We start from the raw sequence: 21,026 nt of genomic DNA, 5'->3' as shown, positions 1-21,026 counted from the left end.
GTAGTTTCAGATCTCTTGAACTCGCAATATTTAATCGAACTTCAGCTAGCTCGTGTTCTTTAATCTAGCTGATGCAAAAAGTGCTAATCATTCTAGCTGCTGCATGATATGGGATCTTGATTCTCTCATCACCCATCTTCATTCCGCCATTGACAAACATTATACAGTCCATCAAGCTCTCCTTTGCTAACCCTCCTTTCATGTCATAAGCCTGTGATCTTCTCCACAAACTTTTACTGTCAAAATTTGTTGGATTTGAGTAACACAAAGCTCGAGTTGACTCACTAAGAGCTGCAAAAGTTGAGTTGTAGCGAGTGAGGTGACCGAGTGCACGAACAGTGACTCTCTGTTCAACCCAGCTCATTTTTCCTCTCAAAAGCTCCATTAATGGTGGAATAACTCCTGATTCCACTGCTTCTTCTTCAAACTCAGCCTTGTGCATGGTGTTCGAGCCAATGGGGATGTAGATATTTTGGACCCTAAGAAGCCAGTTTTTGTCCTTTAGGCCCCTTTGAATCAAGCTACCCATGCATTCAAACACACCAAGAGAAGAGTATTCTTTGTCAGTTGGCTGAGCCATGGCTACATGCCAAAGTGTACTAAGGACAATGACATGGTCGTCATGTTCGTCGCTATCAGGTAACTCAGTGAAACATTTTTTGATTCCAGCTCGTCTTGTGGGCACGTGGGTTTCTTTCATTAGGCAAAAGAAAGGAGAAAAACGATGAAGATGTGGGCAAAGAAAACAGAAGTTTCAGATTCCCTAGTAAAATTTGTCATCATATTGTCTGAATAAAGAACCCTCTAACCAGCTAGGTTCCAAGTGTAGAGCTAAACTAACTAGCTAGCTAGCTGCCCCTATCTTAAACCAACATTCCAAAAGATTTAAAGATACAATGAACCACGAGGTTGCCGAGTTCCAATCACCAATCAATCCACAAATTTTGGTCGATAGGCTATGGTAAATTTAATCTTAGATCAATATTTTAATACTAGACAACCTTAAAATCAGTCATCATAGTACCACCTAGGTGCCAAGTACAAAAAGAATGTGCATACCAGTTGGATCTATGTGCAGAAAAGGAGAGGGACCATAGACTTACTATAACAGTCAAAGTTTATCGCGGGCAGATATTGTCCACTTTGGCCAATTACATTACATATTATTGTCAATCTCATAATTTTAAAACACGTTTGCTATAGAGAAACCCCCGTTTAAAGCTGCAATGATTCCAGTTAAGATTATGAGTGGGTGGGCATTAGTCTTCTCATTATAATGATTGGGACCTCAGCAGTTGAAAAGATCTTGGCTTGAAGTTTGCGTGGAAAAGGAAAAAGGAAAGCAACATGGGACTCCATTATTTAACATGTACGTACCAGTAGAGTGTAAGGTTTAAGCTCCAATAATGGCTTCTCATTTTCTCTTCTAATACGTAATAAAAGCTGCTTGAAAAGACCTCCCAATAATGGCAGCACCAGATTGCATCATCTCAGGATCAACAGTCCCTTCTGCTCATTCAAATTCATCATTGTTTTGATGGGAATACAACTCACCAATTATGCTAACAAGTGCTTCCAAAGCTGACTTTCGATGGATTATGACAACAAATCGAGAATGTAAGGGTTCAAAACGTGTATGGTAAGAAGAGGTTTTCACAACTTATAAGGAATGTTTCGTTTTCCTCTCCAACCAATGTGGGATCTCACAATCCACCCCCTTTGGAGCTCAACGTCTTTGCTGGTACATTGCCCGATATCTAGCTCTGATGTCATTTGTAAAAGTCTAAGCTCACTGCTAGTAGATATTGTACTCTTTTACAAATGGAGGACAATATCTAGGCTTGGGCTATTATAAATGGTATCAGAGCCAAACACTGAGCAGTGTGCCGGCGAGAATGCTGGACCCTCAAGGAGGTGGATTATGAGATCCCACATTAGTTGAAGACGAGAACGAAATATTCCTTATAAAGGTATGGAAACCTCTCTATACTATACACATTTTAAAACTTTGAGGGGAAGCCCAAGAGGGAAAGTCGAAATAAGACAATATCTATTTGCGGTGAGTTTGGGCCGTTACAAATGGTATCAAAGTCAGTCACTGAATACTGCAAGACACTAGTCTGAGTAGAGCTAGACTCTCTCTCTATATAGTAGACACGTTTTAAAAATCTCGAGGGAAAGCTTAAAGAAGACAATATCTAAGGCTTAGGAACAACTTGGAGATTGCATTAATACTAATAACATGAGATTTGATTACAAGACAAAGTGATCTGACCTTGCACAATGGGAACTAAATTTCATAAGTATTCTTTGGATGAGTATTGACAGTTTATAAAGAAACAGTGGAAGATTATATGAATGGCAATGCTCTATTTACAAATATAAAAGGGTATTGATCTCAGTTCCTATATGAGCTATTTAATCATCTCATGGAGTTCTACGCACCTAGCTTGCTATCAGTACAATAATTTACTATCACCCGTCCATCCCTTTCTCGTCTTCGTCGTCGTCTTACGAGTCTGTATTCCAGATTACAGTATCGTCGCCAAGCTTGTCGAGAGCAGCAACTTTAGCATGACATGCTGCTACAGCATTGTCAATGATCTGATCCTGAGGGAGCTCACAAGCTTCACTCACTGAACCGAATTTTAGTTCAGCTGGAGGAATGAAGCAATCTACAGATAAACCAGGGACATTGAATGCTACTTCTTCAATTGTCCAAGCTTCTTCCATCCTGGTCTTAGTGTGGCTCATAGCAGTGTCTCCAAATCTGAAGAGGGTTACTACCGAACGTCCCGAGTGTGCGATCATAATCCCCTCAACGGGTCGGTAGTCATCGAGAAATGAATTGATTGTAGTCTCCCAGTAAACTGCGTCGCCTCCGTTGTTTTGTATGCGAGTCAAGTGAGAGTCTTCCAAGTGCACTAGGAGACCAGTTTTCTGACTGAAATAACCAAATAAAACATGTCGTATAATCTCGGCTGGCCCTTCGCTCCTGGCCTTCAACGTTGCGGGATCTGCACAGAGCTTGAGGATGAAGCAATCCTCATTGTTTATTTTCTTCTCCCCTGTGCATCTTGCATTGGCAAACATGCTTGCAGTTGTTTTAGGATCAAGTCCCTGAAAATTGGAGATACATAAGCAAAATGATCGAATACGGTGTCGTTATAGAGACCGAAAAACAGCATTCTGTGGCTTCACCTGAAGTGCACGCCGCAAAGGTCTAACAGGCCCTTTAGCACAATGTGCACCAAGCCATGGTGTGTGCCTCCATACAAGCCTCCCATTGCAACCAGCATGAACTTTGCTGCCACCAAGTGCAAGCTCTACATACCACATGTCTGGATTCATTTGCCATAAAACAAACCCTCCCGACTCGGCATCTTTCGAGGAGTTTTGACTCCTAATAACTCGGTTCGCAGTTTCAAACTTGGAAGCTACCATTCGTACCTTTCCCATGGCATATGCATTTTGAATAGAGCTTTGAAGCTTTTGGCCTCCAGAAGCAGCAGTGTACTGCTGTAATATGTACTGTGCAGATGAAGTTTCCTGCAAATGAATCCATCCAACACCATGCTATTCAGAAAATTCAGACCATTGAGACATACAATAAGCTCCAAGAATCAACATTCAACCAGAAAAAACACAAAAGAACATACAATCCTAAATTTCTGAACAATCCATGATCACAAGTGAATATGGAATGGATCAATCTAAACTGGGTTTTCCCCCAACGCATTGAATCAGTAGCAAAATCCTCCCAAAGTTTGATGAAATAAAGAAATGGGTGTGGAGAAATTGCGTAAATTAAGAACAAAAGAAACGGAAGAGAGAGGAGAAGGACTGACAATGGGGGTGTCTTTGATGCAGAGATGAGGAAGAGGCTCGGAGGAGGCAACATGAACAGGGGCAAGCGGGGCGCCTAAAACCCCAAGCAAAAGCCGTAGATCGGAGCGTTTATAAGCAGAGCAAGAAACAGAGGGAGCTCTACAGAGTTGGCCCTTCATCCATTGCGCCCATCTCCCTTCCATTTTGGGATCCTCGCCGTCCGTATCATCAGGACCTTCCTTCAACGGCGACAATGCCTCGGCAGGCCTCAAGCTCCCGGATCTCCCGAAGAAGAGTTCATGGCGGGAGAGACGGTGGGCAGCCTTCCTCCGGCGGCGCAAACTGGGGGCCGGAGAGGTACTCCTAAGAGGGGATTTGGGTCTGGATTTTCCGGGAGAAAGGCCCCTAACAACCTCGTGTTTAAGGGAGGAGAAGAAGCCCTGTTTTGTGTCCATAACCCAAGAAAGGGGTTGAAGAGAAACAGGGGAAAGTGATGTTATTGGAAGATTGCAGAGGAAAATGGAGGAAAGGAGTGGCAGAGGAGTCTCTCAGACAGTGGGAAGGAACAAAGCACGCTAAAAAGCAAACAAGAAGCATAAGCTACACAATGTTTCAGACCAAACCAGGAACAAGATAAAGTGATGCCGTTTGAAAGAAGGAAACGCTCACCACAATGTTTTTTTTTTTTTTTTTTTTCAAAATAATTTTAAAACAAAATATTAATAATTTTGTAAAAATATAAAATTAGAGGTATTTTATTAATTTAATTTTTATTTTTCCTCAAATACAATTAATTAATTAATTAATATCCATTATCCTCACGTGCATTGCACGTTATTATTATTATTATTATTTTTTTTTTTATATTTCCGGGGAATTAAAGAAGGAAAGATATTGGTATTTTGGGAAAATGAGGCTGCTACGTCACGACAAAACGAGACGGAGACGCTGAAACAGAAATCTGACGCCGATATCTTATCTTGCGGAAAAAGACCGCCGGTTCGCCGGGACAACGGCGGCGCGTTTCTGGCATAGAGCTATCAGGAAAAATATTTCCTATATTTTTATATTTTCTTTTTAAAAAATATTAGTTTCAAACGGTTGGATGATGAAAGTCCCATCGGAATGATGATGGGTTTATAAACAAAGAATAGTCTCTCAATTGGTATGATGCATTTTGAGAAGTCTAGAGTAAAGTCATAAGAGATTATGTCAATATTATACCATTGCGGAGAGTTGTGTTCGTTTAACATGGTATCAGAGTCATGCCCTAAACTTAGTCGTGTCAATAAATTGGTAAATCCTCAAATATCGAACAAAGGACTCCAAAGCACTTTGTTCGAGGGGAGGTGTTGGATGATAAAAGTCTCACGTCTGCTAATTTAGGGAATGATCATGGGTTTATAAACAAAAAGTTCATGGGTTTATAAACAAAGAATACTTTCTCCATTGGTGTGAGGTCTTTTGAGGAAGCTCAAAGCAAAGCCATGAAAGCTTACGCTCAAAATGGACAATATCATAACATTGTGGAGAGTTGTGTTCGTTTAACCTATAAAAAAAAAAAAAAAAAAAAAAAAAAATTATTTTTTCATATAATTTTTATTAAACAAATAAAATATATGAGCGGGGTGAGGCAAAGTGGGGATTTAGGTAGGAATAGAGACGTGAATTATAATTTTTGTCCCTCGATTTATTTTAGTTAACGAGTAAAAATCTCTCCATTTCTCTTGATTCTCTATTTCGGTAAGGATATTCTACCCTCTCGTAGAGACCGACATGACATCTATCGCTTACCGTCATGGACTGAATTCCCGGAATAAATAAAGAAACTTAAATTACAATTTTCATCCTATAATTATTAATATTAAGTTTAATTTAAAAGGATTAAAATTTGGTAAATAATTCTCATAAAATGTAAAAATTGGCCTGCGGTGTGTAAAGTGTGCAGTTCAATGATCAAGTGGGCAAGCATGCGCCAAAAGTTTATATTATTTTTAAAATAGAAATGGTAATAATGCTTAATTCTCCAATAAGGATTGAAATTTTAAATTTATTTTTACAGGAATCGAAGTAGAGATTTTCCACGTAGATCAGGTATGGATCGAGTTCCTCGTAATGAATGTTATTTATATTTTTCCTCATTCTCTCTCTCTCTCTCTCTCTCTCTCTCTCTCTCGTTCAGAGAGGGTCCCATGAGATAAACATGCATTTCTATTAATATCACGTCAATTTTTTATTTACTTTGAAGGGTATGTGATGTAATTTAACCATTTACCATTATTGTCGTTTTGCTTTTAATTAAATTAATAAAGTTGGCGATACTTATAAGAAATTAATGAAAATGACGATATTTTAAAGATTTGTTTATACATTATATTAAATTATGAATGGTAGTTGAAGGAGAATGTGGTAATTATTTTCTGGAAAATATTGCTTTTTTTGAATAATAAAATATTTAAAATAATTATTAAATGAAAAAGAATTAAAAGTGAGTAAGACGTATATGTAATATGCAAACCACTCGTTTGGTTTGGTTTGATTTTTCCCTTTTCTTTTATTTATTTTTATTTATTAGCCCAAATAAATTGACCATTTTATGGTTTGGTTTGGTCTATCAAATTATATTTATTGAATATTATTAAAATATTACAAATTTAAATGAAATTAGGTAATATATGATGTTATATGATTAAATTTAAAAAATTCTTTGTGGGAGTTGTTACAATTTTTTTAATAAATTTTTATACATTAGTATTTGTATTATGTTCGATAAATTCAATGCTTAAATGAATTAATATTTGTCTCGACTAGTCAATTACAATGCCCAATTGATTTAAAGTATCTATCTTTGAATTAAAATCACTCACGGTCAAATTGTTAGAAAATGTAACTCGTTCATGTTCATTCAGATTCAATATCTTTTGAGACGTTACAAATTGTGTCAAATAAAAAAAAAAATCAATAGGATATGGTTCAAGAACTAAGAGGCAAAAACTAATATATATATATATATATATATATATATATATATAAGATTTTAACAGTTTTGGGCCATAAATGGGCCATTTATGTTTTGGGCCATAAATGGGCCATTTATTTTTTGGGCATGGGCCCTTCTTCAATTTTGTTTGAAAGAGGTGTCAAATAATTTTTATTAAAACAAGTAGTCCATTTTCTAAATAATTAAAGAAAAAAGCGATTAAATAAATAGAAAAACTATGATATATATATATATTATAACTTAATTGACCCTCCCATAAAATATTTTGAGTTGGTCCATTTAGATGGTTAGATTATTTACTCAAATTTTTATTTTTAATAAAAATAAAATATTAATATATAAAATATCTATTTATTTAATTTTAAACATTAAATTAAGATTTACTATTAAATGTAATATATATTTTTAAAAAACTTAAGAATCGATAATAAAAAAAGTTATAGAATTAAATAAATTTAAAATAAATATAATTATATCATAATAATTAAAAATTAGCGGTTGGTTTGGTTCTACCCTATGGTTTTTGTATTTTAGGGATATTAGGAATCCATAAATCAATTCAACCTATATAAGTTGATAACTCAACGAAAACGGTATAGATTGAGTTAAGCTGATCGAGTTCTTCGATTTTTTAAAATCGAACGATTCAAATAAGGTCGACAACCCAATCCAACCTAACTCAAAATTTTTTAGATGAATTGGGTTGAGTCGGTTGTTTATTTTTTTTATTTTTAAATAATTTTAGAAGATCCTACTTATCCAAATATATGTAATATTCATTATTAAATTTCATACAACTCAAACATCAAACATTTACTATTTACAAGTTACAACACATTACTAACATATGTTACAAACGTCAAATATTCATCATCTTTATAATATTCTTAACATTAGAATTGAGTTCGGGTGTGAATCCTATTTACACGCAACCCCATCAAACAACCATTTAATCAAATTTGGAATTGGTCTACATATTACTTCATTGACTCAATAAACTTCTTGCCACTAAATGTCATGTTTGGCATGTGTTTTAAGTCTTTCTATTTATTTTTTCGTCTTTTCGCCTTGTGGAATATTCATTTATAAAAAACACTTGAAGCCCGCTAGCAGATATTGTTCACTTTCAACTTTCCTCAAAGTTTCGAACGATTCCGCTAGGAAAAAGTTTCTGCAGCCTGATGTCTAGCTCTAATACCATTTGTAGCTACCCAACCCCACTGTTAGCTTATATTGTCTTCTTTGGGCTTTCTCTGTTCCCCTTTCCAACCAATGTGGAATCTCAGAACCCGAGAGACCTATTTTTCCCTCTCTCTTTTTTTTTTTTTTTTTTTTGTTTGCTTTTTTCTAACTTGAAAAAGAAAAATTTGTAATGTGTTGACCAGTAAGAGTTAGGCCAGAAAATTAATCCATCAACGAACAGTACAATGGTAGATTGTCTCTAGTCAGCGTGTGTTTTGGAAAAAGAAAATTCGTATTATTTCTGAATCGTTGTGTTCAGGCGAGCTTAGTTAGGAGCTTAAAACAGAAGCATTCAGTTCATAGTTCATCCTGGCGCCCATTGTCAAGAACTCCTAGATAGACATGGCTACTACTCCTCAAATTGCTCACTTCATTAAGGCTGTAGCTTTCTTCAACTGCATACTTCTCGGTGTCGTTGGTTCAACCATCGACACCGACAAAATGGCGTTGCTTTCATTCAAGTCTCGACTTGGCTTCTCAGCTGCCACCTCTCTGTCCTCATGGAACCAAAATTCCTCACCCTGCAACTGGACTGGTGTCAGCTGCAGCAAATATAGCAGCAGAAGAGTTGTTAAGCTTCATCTTTCTAGCATGGGGCTGTCGGGCTCCATACATCCTCATATTGGAAACCTTTCCCTCCTTCAATCTCTCCAACTTCAAAACAACCAATTCACAGCAACCATCCCTACACAAATCAATAATCTTTCCCAGCTCAGAGTTTTAAACATGAGTTTCAACGACTTACAAGGTGAGCTTCCATTCAACTTCACCGCAATGCCTGCCCTTGAGAGTCTTGACTTGACATCAAATCAAATCACAGATCGACTTCCTAAAGAGATGGGTGTTTTAACCAAGCTTCAAGTCTTGAACTTGGCACGAAACCAACTCTACGGCACAATCCCCGCAGCCTTTGGGAACATTTCCTCGCTCGTTACTCTAGACTTAGGGACCAATTTTCTGAATGGATCGATACCAAGCCAAGTGGGTGAGCTTCACAATCTCAAGCATCTTGTGCTTCGTCTCAATCATCTCTCTGGCCTAGTTCCACCCAACGTGTTCAACAAGTCCTCATTACTCACCCTTGCCTTGGCTTCCAATAGACTTGAGGGAACATTTCCACCTGACATTGGAGACAATCTCTCCAATCTTTTAGTCTTCCACTTTTGCTTCAATCAGTTTACTGGAACAATCCCTCATTCAATCCACAACATGACCAAAATTCAAATCCTACGCTTTGCTCATAACTATTTTCATGGAATGCTGCCACCAGGTTTGGAAAATCTCCCTCAACTTTCATATTACAATGTTGGGTCGAATAAGATTGTCAGCGTCGGTGATGATGGACTTAGTTTTATACGTTCTTTGATGAACAACTCGCATCTCGATTACTTGGCAATCGACGATAATCAGTTGGAGGGTCTAATTCCAGAAACTATTGGAAATCTTTCGAAGGATCTTTCAGTGTTGAACATGGGTGGGAATCGTATGTATGGCAACATACCTCCCTCAATATCTAATTTGCGTGACTTGTCTCTGCTAAATTTGAGCGATAACTTGTTATCAGGTGAAATCCCACCTCAAATAGGCAAGTTGGGAATGCTACAAATGCTTGGTTTGGCTAGGAATCGATTCTCTGGTAACATCCCAACCTCACTAGGAAATCTTCAAAGATTGATTGAATTTGATTTGTCAGGAAACAGTTTAATTGGAGAAATACCAGCTTCTTTTGGGAACTTTGTGAACCTATTCTCGTTGGACTTGTCCAACAATATGCTGGAAGGAAGTGTACCAAAAGAGGCACTCACTTTGCCTCATTTAAGCAAGCTTTTAAACCTATCCAATAACCTTTTTAGTGGGTCTCTGCCGAAAGAGATTGGGTTGCTACAAAATGTTGTTGCCATCGATATCTCTAATAACCATATCTCTGGTAATATTGTTTCTTCAATCAGTGGTTGCAAAAGCTTAGAGGTACTGATAATGGCCAGAAATGAATTCTCAGGCTCCATTCCAAGAGCTTTACAAGATCTTAGAGGCTTACGACGTCTCGATCTATCCTCAAACCATCTTTCAGGCTCCATTCCTAGTGAGCTTCAGAATATAGCAGGGCTTCAGTTTTTGAATCTCTCTTTTAATGATCTGGAAGGAGCAATCCCTATGGGTGGAGTATTTGAAAGCATTGACAACATTTATTTAGAAGGTAATCCAAAGCTTTGCTTGTATTCTTCATGTCCAGAAAGTGGATCTAAGAGTGCAAAACTAACTAAAGTTATAGTCTACACGGTTGTATTTTCAACATTAGCACTCTTTTTTGTGATTGGTATGGTCATCTGTTTCAAGAAGAAGAAATTGATGGTTGTACCATCGACTGAGTTGCTGAAGAGGCAATATGAAATGGTTACTTATGATGAGCTGCGTTCAGCAACAAGAAATTTCAATGAGAAGAATTTGATTGGAAAAGGAAGCTTTGGTTCAGTATACAAAGGAAATTTAAAGCAAGGAGTTCCTGTGGCTATCAAGGTTCTTGACATGAACAGGGCTGGTTCTATAACTAGTTTTTTGGCAGAGTGTGAAGCCTTGTGGAACGTGAGACATCGAAATCTTGTTAAACTCATCACAGCATGCTCCAGCATAGACTTCTCAAACATGGAATTTCGAGCTTTGATTTATGAACTTTTGAGCCATGGAAGTTTGGACGAATGGATTCAAGGCCAAAGAAGCCATGAAAGTGGAATTGGACTCAATATCCTTGAGCGAGTGAACATCGCCATCGACATCGCTTCAGCGATAAATTACTTACACCATGATTGTAGGTTTCCTATAATCCACTGTGATTTAAAGCCCAGCAACATTCTTTTAGATGAACACATGACTGCAAAAGTAGGAGATTTCGGATTGGCTCGGTTGCTTATGGAAAGTACAGACACTCAATCTTCTATCACTTCTACACATGTTCTAAGAGGTTCCATTGGTTACCTTCCTCCAGGTTTGTTCATCACACAACTCAACACATGAATAAAATCAATGCTTAGTGACTAACTATCTAGAACTTTGAAACTGCAGAGTATGGCTATGGAGTAAAGGCAACAAAAGCAGGAGATGTGTACAGTTTTGGAGTAACATTGTTAGAACTTTTTACAGGGAAGACTCCAACAGATGAATATTTCACAGGAGAACTGAATTTGGTAAAGTGGGTAGAATCATGTTTCCCGAACGATTTGTTGGAAGTGATAGATTTCAAATTGTCAAGGCTTTGTGTGGATTTGAAACACGAAAATCAAATCATAAATTCTGATAAGCAGAAGGGTTGTTTGATCCAAACAATTGAAGTTGCGCTCTCATGTACAGTGAATTCTCCGACAAACCGCATTGACATCAAAGATGCTCTATCAAAGCTTAAAAATGCGAAAGACAACCTAATTTGTTCTACTAACAAAAGCGTTTCATGCAGCGAAGATTACTCAGTTCATGATTTAGAATATTGAGTACAATTCTAATAATGTAAAGATCACCAACCTGAGCGATGACCTAATTTGAAGTGCGCAAAACTTCGGTGGAGATCAATGACGGAGCGGAGCCAAGGGTTTGCAGAAGACTCATTTGATGGACGCGCTCGCTTTCAAGACTTTGCTTTAAAGGTTTCACAAAAGCCTCTCCTCTCATGGGATAGTATTTTTCATTATAAACTCACGATCATTCCTAAATTAGTCAAGTTGAAACTTTTATCATCCAACACCTCATCGAACAAAGTACGTCACCCCTTATTAATTGAGGCTCGACTCTTTGTCTTAGTCATTTTTTACTATGCCTTCGAGGAGGCTCGACTCCTTTTCTTATGAAGTCCTTTGTTCGACATTTGAGGATTTACCAATCTATTGTCACAACTAAGTTTAGGGCATGACTCTAATACCATGTTAGACGAACACGACTCTCCATAATGATATGATATTGTCCACTTTAAGCATAAGCTCTCATGCCATGAGGTCTTTTGGGGAAGCCCAAAGCAAAGCCAGGAGAGCTTATGCTCAAAGTGGACAATATCATACCATTGTGAAGAGTCGTATTCGTCTAACAAGGAGAGCTAACCATCCATAGCTACTACTTTTCACAATAACATGATACTGTCCACTTTGAATATAAAGCTCTCGAGATGTATTCTTTATTTATAAACTCATGATCATCCTCTAAATTAGTTAACGTGGGACTCCCTCCGAACAATAATTAGCCGTCGGTGGGTCGGTCGACTTAAAAAATTGCAACGAATGTTACCCTTAGACAGCAACAAATTGATGTTTTTTTTTCACTCATGGTTCCCATTTGAATGATGAACAAGAGTGGCTCTTATCGTCTTGAGCTTTACAAACACATCTTCCATGCTAATACGTTTATCAGGCGAATTAGCAGTGCAACAGAGTCCAACACCCATGACATCAACCAGACAATCATACTGTTTTCTTGGGCTAATCTCTTGTTCTTCATAGTATAAGTTGAAGCGTGATTCCAACAGGGCAGCGTCCACTACTTCATCCATGTTATTTGGATAACCCAACTCAACCCATTTCATCAAGCTCAGCTCTCCTGAAAACCCTTCATCAGTTGGACGTTTCCCTGTAAAAAGCTCCACCAATGTCACTCCAAAGCTGTACACATCTCCAGCTCTTGTAGCCTTCCTTCCCACACCATACTCTGCAAAACCACACACCTTGCTTAGTTTCGAATACCCTTTAAAGGTTTATGAATAAAACACAAAACTTTAACGTTCACAAACCTGGAGGAACATAGCCAATGGAACCCTTTAAGACACGGCTCGAAGTAATGGAAGATGATTGGTTGGTTTCGCCTTCCATCAGGAAACGAGATAACCCGAAATCCCCAACTTTTGCAGTCATGTCTTCCGACAGAATAATGTTGCTGGGCTTTAAATCGCAGTGGACAATTGGAACGTCGTAGCCATTATGGAGGTAATCCATCGCAGAAGCAACATCAATGGCAATGTTCAATCTCTCCACTAAGTTCAGCCCAGTTCCATTTTCATGAAGTTTATGCTGATGAATCCATGAATCCAAGCTTCCATTGCTTAAAAACTCATAAACCAAAGCAAGAAACTCCTGCTGCTTCAAGTCAATGCTGGAGCATGATGTGATTAGTTTAACAAGATTTCGGTGTCTCACATGTCTTAGAGCCTCACACTCAGCAAGAAAGCTCCTCACAGAACCAGCTCTCTCTGTGTTAAACACCTTGACTGCAATACCAATCCCCTGTTCCAAACAGCCTCTGTAGACTGTCCCAAAGCTTCCTTTCCCAATCATATTTTCTGGGCAGAAATTATCCGTTGCCAAACAAAGCTCACGATGGGAGATCATCTCAGGCTTCCCCTTTACCCATTCAGTTGATAATGACAATGGAACCTTTGATTTTCTTCTCATGAAGTAAACAACAGTTCCAAATACAAGAAGCATTGCTAGCAATGCTGATAAAACAGAGACGACAGCAATTTTAATCACCTTTCCTTTTGTCCCTGTGGCTGCACATGAGAAATATCCATCACAAAGCTTTGGATTGCCTTGCAAATAAAGGTTGGTGATATTTCTAAACTCCATTGGAACAACTCCCTCGAGATCATTAAAAGAAAGGTTAAGAGTTCGAAGAGCATTCAACCGTTGAAGCTCATCAGGAATGGGGCCTGAAAGATGGTTGGAGGAGAGATCCAGAAGCTGGAGGCCTCTAAGAACATCAAACGTTCTTGGAATAGGACCTGAGAGTTTATTTCTCGCCATTATCAATACCTCCAAGCTTTTGCAGCTACTAATTGAAGGAGGAATGTTACCAGAGATAAGGTTATTTGAGATATCAATGGCAACAACATTTTGTAGAGACCCAATTTCTTTGGGGAGAGACCCACTGAGAAGGTTATTGGATAGATTTAGATGCTTGCTTAAAGCAGGCAGAGTGAGTGTCTCTCTCGGTATACTTCCATTGAGCTTGTTTTTGGACAAATCCAAGTGGAGCAGATTCTTAAAGTTCCCAAAAGAGGTGGGTATGTTACCAACCAACTCGTTTCCTGATAAATCAATTTGATTCAACATTCGAAGATCACCCAAAGAACTTGGAATGCTACCAGACAATCGATTCCTTGCCATAAGAAGCACTTGAAGCTTATCCAATTTGCCAATTTGAGCTGGGATTTCACCTGATAACGAGTTATCACTCATATTTAGAAGAGTCAAGCCGTGGAGATTAGAGATTGTTGTGGGTATCTTCCCATAAAAACGATTCTCTCCCATATACAGCTTAGAAAGTTCCTTGGAGAGATTCCCAATGGAATCCGGAATTACACCTTCAAATTTGTTCCCCTCGAGAGTTAGAAAGGCAAGGCGAGAGCAGTTTGTCAAGGAAGTGATGAAATTGAGGCCCCCATTTGCATCAGAACCCACAAGCTTGTTGTACCTGATGTTGTACATTGAGAGATGGGTAAGTTTCTCGAGGCCTGGTGGGACTGTCCCTTCAAGAAAATTGTCTCCGAACCGTATGATTCGTATTCTTGTAATGTTATGCATCGACTCAGGGATTGTTCCTGTAAATTTGTTGAAGCAAAAGATGAACACTAAAAGATTGGGGAGTTTTTCTCCAATATCCTTGGGGAATGTTCCCCAGAGGTGGTTGGAGGCCAAGGTCAGAGTAACCAAGGAAGACATATTGTATATGCCGGGAGGAACAGTCCCAGAAAGGTTGTTAACGGCGATAATCAGGTTCTTCAAGTTTGGAATGTTGGATAATTGGGTGGGAATGGATCCACTGATTGAATTTGTTCCTAAATTTATGGTAACAAGCGAGGTAAGATTACCAAAAGATGGTGGGATTGCGCCGTAGAATCTGTTTCCGGCCAGAACAAGAACTTGTAGCTTGGTCAAGCGGCTGAGCTCGTCCGGGAGTCTGTCAATGATTTTGTTGGACCTCAAGTCAAGGGTCTCGAGATCAGCCATTGTCGTGATGTTGGAAGGTAATGGGCCTTGTAAATTGTTGAAACTCATATTCAAAACTCTCAGGCGAAAAAGCTTGTTGATTTGATGTGGGATTTGCCCTGTTAGTTGATTGCTCTGGAGTTGAAGTGAGCGAAGGAAGGAGAGGTTCCCAATGTGAGGATCGATGGCGCCGGAGAGTTGGAAGCCGGCGAGATTCAGGGCAACCACTCGGGTTTCATCTGTGTTGCAGGTAATGCCGACCCAGTTGCAGGGAGATGATGTTTGGTTAGTCCATGAAAACAGGGGATTTGGAGGCGGAATGGTTTGAAATGCTGACTTGATTGCAATCAAAGCCTGTTTGTCTGTGTCAAGATTCAGAGTGGCCGAGCTAACAGGCGGAAGTGCGCAATATTTGAGAAGAACAATGGCAGAAAGAATGGCAAATTTGAAGTGGGTAGCCATGGGTGGATGTTGAATTGAATAGCAGAGGAGAATGAATCTTATAATCTGATCTCGAACTCACCCAACGTGCCAAGACTTAAATAAACAATTGTTGACTTCAAGATGGACCAAATATAAGTCTCAATTGGCGTTCCAAGATGCATTAGGAGTCCCTCCTTCCATATGTTATAAACAATAATTAGCATTATGAACAAGTCATTGTGTCACGGCCCCATTTTCGAGGCTGCGAGATTCAGACCGTGACCAATAAGACGAAAGCGAAAATAAATAAATAAATAGAAGAAAGAGAACGGTAATTTCCAAATTTTTAAAAGAGGTTACAAATATAAAAGAAAATACAAAAGACGGGAAAGGACTGATGCTCCGGAACGACCCTCTCTATGACCACACAATCCTCAAACTCCCCTCCACCTCGACCGGCAACCTGCGAACACCTGAAAAAGATAGAAAAATTGGGATGAGTATTAAGTTATATTTTGTAAGCCACCTACTTACAGGCTTTCATATTCTCATGAACTTCTTTTTACCTCTAGGACGTCTGGTTCTGGTCTTATGTCTTTGGGGATTGCCATTTGGAGCTTGCTACTTTGGTTCTCCGTCCTTTTATTTAAAGCCTAAGAGTTCCTTTATGCCGAGTTGTGAGTGACTGGTGACCTACGAGGAGCTACCTCTGCATGGCATACGAGACTACTTGGAATCTTACCTAGGAAGTGAGCTGCAACCCCCTAGGCCCATAATAGTCTCCATCATCGGGAAGGGGCTACCCTTCCCTTATCCCATCCAGCTAAATGGTCTGTACGACACAGGCTCACGTATCCCATACGAAACAGCTAGGAGAAGTGGATTCTGATAAAAAAAACCCTGGTCATACTTTCTCTCTCTTCGTGCACCCCTAAAGTAACTTGAGGCAAAATGACCGTCATGCCCTTCAATTACTTTGACCCTCTTCCTTTTTCTTTTCTTAGTTTTTTTAATATTGGGGTGCTACACACTATGTTATCAACGACCGTGATAGCCATCCCGTCATTGCAACTCTTAAGAATTTGTTTTAATAACCTTATTAAAAAATAAGATCTTTAAATCTAAATATATTAAAGAACCTTAAAACCATGAAAAATTACTCCAAGAGAAAATATGATTCAAATTTAACCGGTTAATCAAATATTTCCTGTCAATAATATTTGTACAATAGAAAGTACGAAGAACTAGTTGAATTTCTCGAGATTAGGGTTACTTTATATAGGGTGGTCATGTTACCCACATAGATAAAAAATTATCTAGTAATTCATATGAGTAACTTGAAACATTTTCACCTAAATCAAGTTGATGATCGTTGCAACACCATCACCAGACTTGACATCACCCTGAACCAACGAGATGTAAAAAAATGAAGAGATCCTAATCGAGAGTCACAAACTCCTCACGAAAGAAACAACTTGGAAATGAGCTAAAGATTTGGAAGCTTGAACTACTTGGACGTGGAAGATTAAAGAGTAGTTCAAGCTTTCACAATTGACAACATCGTCAAGTGTTAAAAGTATGGCGAATATCTCCGACATGCTTGTACAAGGCGATGTTTGCTTATGGCAGCAAATCTAAGTCCTCCTTAGCGACGCTATCCCAGTGTCGAGTAATTAGTTCTCTATTTATTTGCTTAGACATGTCATTTTGTAACTATATAACTCCTCGACTTTTACATGTTCATGCCTACTGAAGTAAATTTGTATAGAAAGATACTATAGATGGAAGTAAGTAGACATCAAATCTCCCTCCGAACAAGTGTTGTTGATATGAATCAAGACATTTTTCGACCATACCTCACTAAATTCGAAGAGGGTAACAAATTGATCTTGCTACGAGTCTAGTAATAGAACTTTTTCGACCTGCATATATTCATTAACTAATAAGCTTAAGTAGTATCGGGGATTGTTGGAGTCTCATATTGGTTAATTAAGGAGAAGATCATGAGTATATAAACAACAGATACTATCTGTATCTCTATTGGTATGAAACATTTTTTAGAAACTAAAAGTAGAGTCAAGATAGCTTATGCTCAAAGTAGATAGTATCATACCCTCGTGGAGGTCCGTTGTTTCTAACATGGTATTAAAGTCATGTCTTTATCTTAACTTAGTTATGTCGAACAAAGAAATTGTGAGCCACAAAAGTGTAGTCATAATGACTCAAGTATTGAACAAAGTGTGTAATTTGCTCAAGAGCGTAAGAGAAAGAGGCATCAGGAGAAGCTTACAAGTGTCGAGTAAAGGGTATATTTTGTTCGAGAGCTCCAAAGAAGAAGTCAAGGCTTGAAGGAGAGAGGTTGTTGAGAGCTCGAGAGAAGATATCAAGGAAAACTCTATGGTATATTTCTTGGAACTCCACGTGGATTAATTAAGAGGAAGATCATGAATTTATAAGTAAGATTCATTATCTTTATTAGTACGAGGTCTCTTAAAGAAACCAGTGGAAGAAAGGTTTTTTTTTTTATTTATTTATTTATTTATTAAAGATGACTTTATTGAAAGTCTTTATTAGTTTTATTGAATAAATTTAGTCACCAAATATATCATATAATAAATATTTACATGGTCAAGTAAGCTAACTAAATGACCACTCATATTATGATTACTGACCTCATAAATCATATTATAAAATACGATTACAAATTATTATTTCAAAAATTACGAGTGGGAATTAATTTAAACATAGTTCAGCAATTAAAATATATTATAACTGTAACGGCCCTAAATTTCCATATATCTAGAGGCTACTAACGTTTCATGCTCATCTCTAATGCAGAATATAAATCTAAAACTGCTCATCTTTATTAGTGAAAAAATTTAAAGCTTCAAAATACGTTCAAACATTAGAAAACACTGTCGGTCTTACGTGTTTCAAACATCATGCTGGAGTTCAAAAAGATAAAAATAATTACAAATTAAATAATTTAAATGAATGAAATGCAAACGTCCTATTCTAACCAAGACTAGGAATTTTAGATATGCAACTATCCTATGCACGCGCCACAGTCTCTGATCACGATGCCACCGTCAACCGTACATGGGAGCCTTGCCTTTACCTGAAAAACAATATGGCACACGGCCTGAGTATTTCGAAGAAATACTCAGTAAGTGACCCCACTATAGGGGGCATGCTAATGCAAACATATGCAATCATGAATTAGGGACCTATCTCTGATCATCTTAGGGGTGGCCTCCAGTCTCGGACAAATTGGATGTGTAGTACTTCCCTACACACGACTCACACGTGCGAGTGTGAATCCCCAGGGCGCTCGCACACCCCTTGGACCCTCTAGTCAAGCTAATCTGTAGCGACGTCCGGAGGTCAGCGGAACCCCATAGTGTCATGCGCCTCATGAACACACTCATCTGTGTGCATTCGCACCTGTGCGCATTCGCGCTCATCATATGATGCGCATCCGCACTCATCATCTCTAGGGGAAGTAGCCCTATGCTTATGAACATACAATATGCATGAGGTCCCTCTAAATCCATCATAATATCTCTTCTGACACAACCCTCTAGTCTCATCTCTTTGTTACTCTAGGTAACATATACTCGTGGATATTTATATTAATATCATTTTCACGCTCTTAGGGTTGTGTCCTATGTCGATCTAACGACATGATGCAATATGGCACTCATCATCATATAGCATGCTCAATATGAAAACATCATCATATTAAGGTAAACGTCATGCAACCATCATACTCATCATATTGCCACAAAGTGCATCAAACATATCAAGTACGTCATTCATCAAAATATATATATATATACTGCACACAACATCAAGTATCGTAACCCACACATCATCATAACACATACATCATCATAACTCATATACCGCATCGTACGACATAATTCATACATCATCATAACTCATATAATTTTTAGCCTATCCTATAAGATCCCAGTAATTTAGTAAATTACTATGCATGTAACATTTCCGTTATGTGAGCCCGCTTAGCTCACAGGTTAGAGCATTGCGGTGGTCATCGGTTCGATTCCGATAGTCGGCTTTTCTCTATTTATTTGATTTTTTACATAATTATTAAATCAAATAAATAGAGAAACGACTTCTTCCCCTTTTTCAAAGGTCACCGATCTACCATGTCGTAGGAACTTCCTATTATGAATAAAAATAATCAAGAAAGGAACTCTTACTTTTGTGTATCATATACAGATACAATAGGATCCGTATATTAATCAAAGTCATCTAATTAGTCTTTGTTTTGTCGTACAATACTTTACTGGATTTCGCTTACTTGGTTGGCCTTGGCTGAAGTACTCCCTAAATAGCTAAACGTAAGCTCCCGTTCCATGAGAGTTGCTTTCTACGTTGCCGGGGTTTGTTTCCTATCACACCGTTCACCACTTTCCGTTAGTATTTCACAATTAATTTATCTATAAATCAATAAATGTGAAATACGGCTCTAAAACGGTCTTGAATACCTTAATCGGGGCCGAAAACAGATTCGAAAGGGTTGAAACAGTGGAAATCGGGCTGTAAACAGGTGAGCCGAGCCGAACAGCTGCCGGAAGAGCCGCTGGAGCGTCACCGGAGGGAGCCCGAGCCGTTTGCGCCGAGCCGAGCCGAGGGACCGCTTGCGCCGCTGTGTGACACGTGACAGCAGCAGAGCGAGCCACGTTGTGCGGTAGCATCGAGTCGAAGCGCGGGTCGCAGTCTGGTTCGGGTCGTGGTCCGGGTCGCAGGCTGCGGAAGGCTACTGGGCCAAGACTAATCGTTGGGCCTCGGCTTACTAGGCTGGGCTGCAAGTGTTTGGGTTGCAGGCCAGCTCGATTGGACCGTGGGTCTGGTCTCGGGTTGGTTCAACTGAACCGTAGCTTCTGGGCTGGTTTGAGGTGGGCTGGTTTGAGGTTTGAGCCGCTGTAGTTGGACTGGGCCGAAGGCAGAGGCCGAGGGAAAGAATGGGCTGGCTCTCTCGGGTTTTGGGTTCGGGTTGACTCGGATCCGTGGATCTCGCCTTCCTTACCCGACTTCGGCCGATTTTTCGGCAAGTTTTCTCTCTCCTTCCCGCGGCATTTCCGTTGCCGATTTCGATCCTCTTACTTCCTTTTCCTCTTTATTTGTCGTCCTTGGAGTTTTGCGTCCTAAAAGTTCCTAAAACCACAGATCTAAAAACGATTAGAAAAACCCACTTTTCCAACCTTGGTTACCGACGACGGCACTTAAGAAAAAAAGCACAAAACGCACCTTGAGTTATTGTGCTTTCGTTAGGGATTCTTCTCGTGGTGGTAACTGATCGTTTGGTGTCAGTTTTCAGGTGGTTTGGGGGCTCGTCGGAGAAACTGGAAACTCGCCGACGTTTATCCGAAATCTCTCTCTCTCGTATTTTCTTTCTTTTCTCCATTTGCAGGTATTCTGACAGGTGCTGGGAGTCGTGGGTTGAAGGCTGGGCGTGGTGTGGCCGTCGTTTCGTGTGGGGTCCGCGAAACTCGGCGGTCGTCGAAAAACTCACGAGTTTTTCGGCGTCTTAGTTTTTTTTTTTT

At 39.0% G+C, this 21,026-nt stretch overlaps 3 protein-coding genes across 4 annotated transcripts; 1 reads left to right on the top strand and 2 right to left on the bottom strand.

The window, feature by feature from the left end:
* Positions 1 to 2,266: 2,266 nt before the first annotated feature.
* On the bottom strand, positions 2,267 to 4,396 carry LOC111798620 (uncharacterized). Its single transcript, XM_023681866.2, has 3 exons — positions 3,849 to 4,396; positions 3,202 to 3,549; positions 2,267 to 3,120 (listed from the first exon to the last, which is right to left on the bottom strand). The coding sequence occupies exons 1-3, from the start codon at positions 4,281 to 4,283 to the stop codon at positions 2,512 to 2,514; spliced, it is 1,392 nt and encodes a 463-aa protein (XP_023537634.2). The 5' UTR covers positions 4,284 to 4,396; the 3' UTR covers positions 2,267 to 2,511.
* Positions 4,397 to 8,284: 3,888 nt separating this feature from the next.
* Positions 8,285 to 15,598, bottom strand: LOC111798616 (uncharacterized). Of its 2 annotated transcripts, none has more exons than XM_023681863.2 (3): positions 12,837 to 15,598; positions 11,585 to 12,754; positions 8,285 to 8,756 (listed from the first exon to the last, which is right to left on the bottom strand). In XM_023681863.2, exons 1-2 carry the CDS (start codon positions 15,490 to 15,492, stop codon positions 12,369 to 12,371), a joined length of 3,042 nt encoding a protein of 1,013 aa, XP_023537631.2. In that variant the 5' UTR covers positions 15,493 to 15,598; the 3' UTR covers positions 8,285 to 8,756; positions 11,585 to 12,368. The 2 variants fall into 2 exon arrangements, with proteins under 2 accessions (XP_023537631.2, XP_086981770.1); XM_087125644.1 differs by having other exon boundaries at positions 8,285 to 8,613.
* LOC111798619 (uncharacterized) lies at positions 8,414 to 11,588 on the top strand. Its single transcript, XM_023681865.2, has 2 exons — positions 8,414 to 11,054; positions 11,132 to 11,588. The coding sequence occupies exons 1-2, from the start codon at positions 8,414 to 8,416 to the stop codon at positions 11,551 to 11,553; spliced, it is 3,063 nt and encodes a 1,020-aa protein (XP_023537633.2). The 3' UTR covers positions 11,554 to 11,588.
* Positions 15,599 to 21,026: the final 5,428 nt, after the last annotated feature.

This window comes from Cucurbita pepo, chromosome 7, assembly GCF_057944985.1.
Source record: "Cucurbita pepo subsp. pepo isolate OVF chromosome 7, ASM5794498v1, whole genome shotgun sequence".
NCBI lineage: Eukaryota > Viridiplantae > Streptophyta > Magnoliopsida > Cucurbitales > Cucurbitaceae > Cucurbita > Cucurbita pepo.
Note: the sequence above shows the minus strand (reverse complement) of the source record. Positions and strands in the feature narration are given on the sequence as shown.

What these genes read in the sequence shown, in the direction of transcription:
- LOC111798616 (XM_023681863.2), bottom strand. Translation starts at nt 15,492, where the DNA reads ATGGCTACCCACTTCAAATTTGCCATTCTTTCTGCCATTGTTCTTCTC. An exon ending in CATTGGCTATGTTCCTCCAG is followed by an intron (nt 12,755 to 12,836) that starts GTTTGTGAACGT and finishes GTGGTTTTGCAG; the next exon opens with AGTATGGTGTGGGAAGGAAG.
- LOC111798619 (XM_023681865.2), top strand. Translation starts at nt 8,414, where the DNA reads ATGGCTACTACTCCTCAAATTGCTCACTTCATTAAGGCTGTAGCTTTC. An exon ending in CATTGGTTACCTTCCTCCAG is followed by an intron (nt 11,055 to 11,131) that starts GTTTGTTCATCA and finishes TTGAAACTGCAG; the next exon opens with AGTATGGCTATGGAGTAAAG.
- LOC111798620 (XM_023681866.2), bottom strand. Translation starts at nt 4,283, where the DNA reads ATGGACACAAAACAGGGCTTCTTCTCCTCCCTTAAACACGAGGTTGTT. An exon ending in GCATCAAAGACACCCCCATT is followed by an intron (nt 3,550 to 3,848) that starts GTCAGTCCTTCT and finishes ATTCATTTGCAG; the next exon opens with GAAACTTCATCTGCACAGTA. An exon ending in CTTTGCGGCGTGCACTTCAG is followed by an intron (nt 3,121 to 3,201) that starts GTGAAGCCACAG and finishes TCCAATTTTCAG; the next exon opens with GGACTTGATCCTAAAACAAC.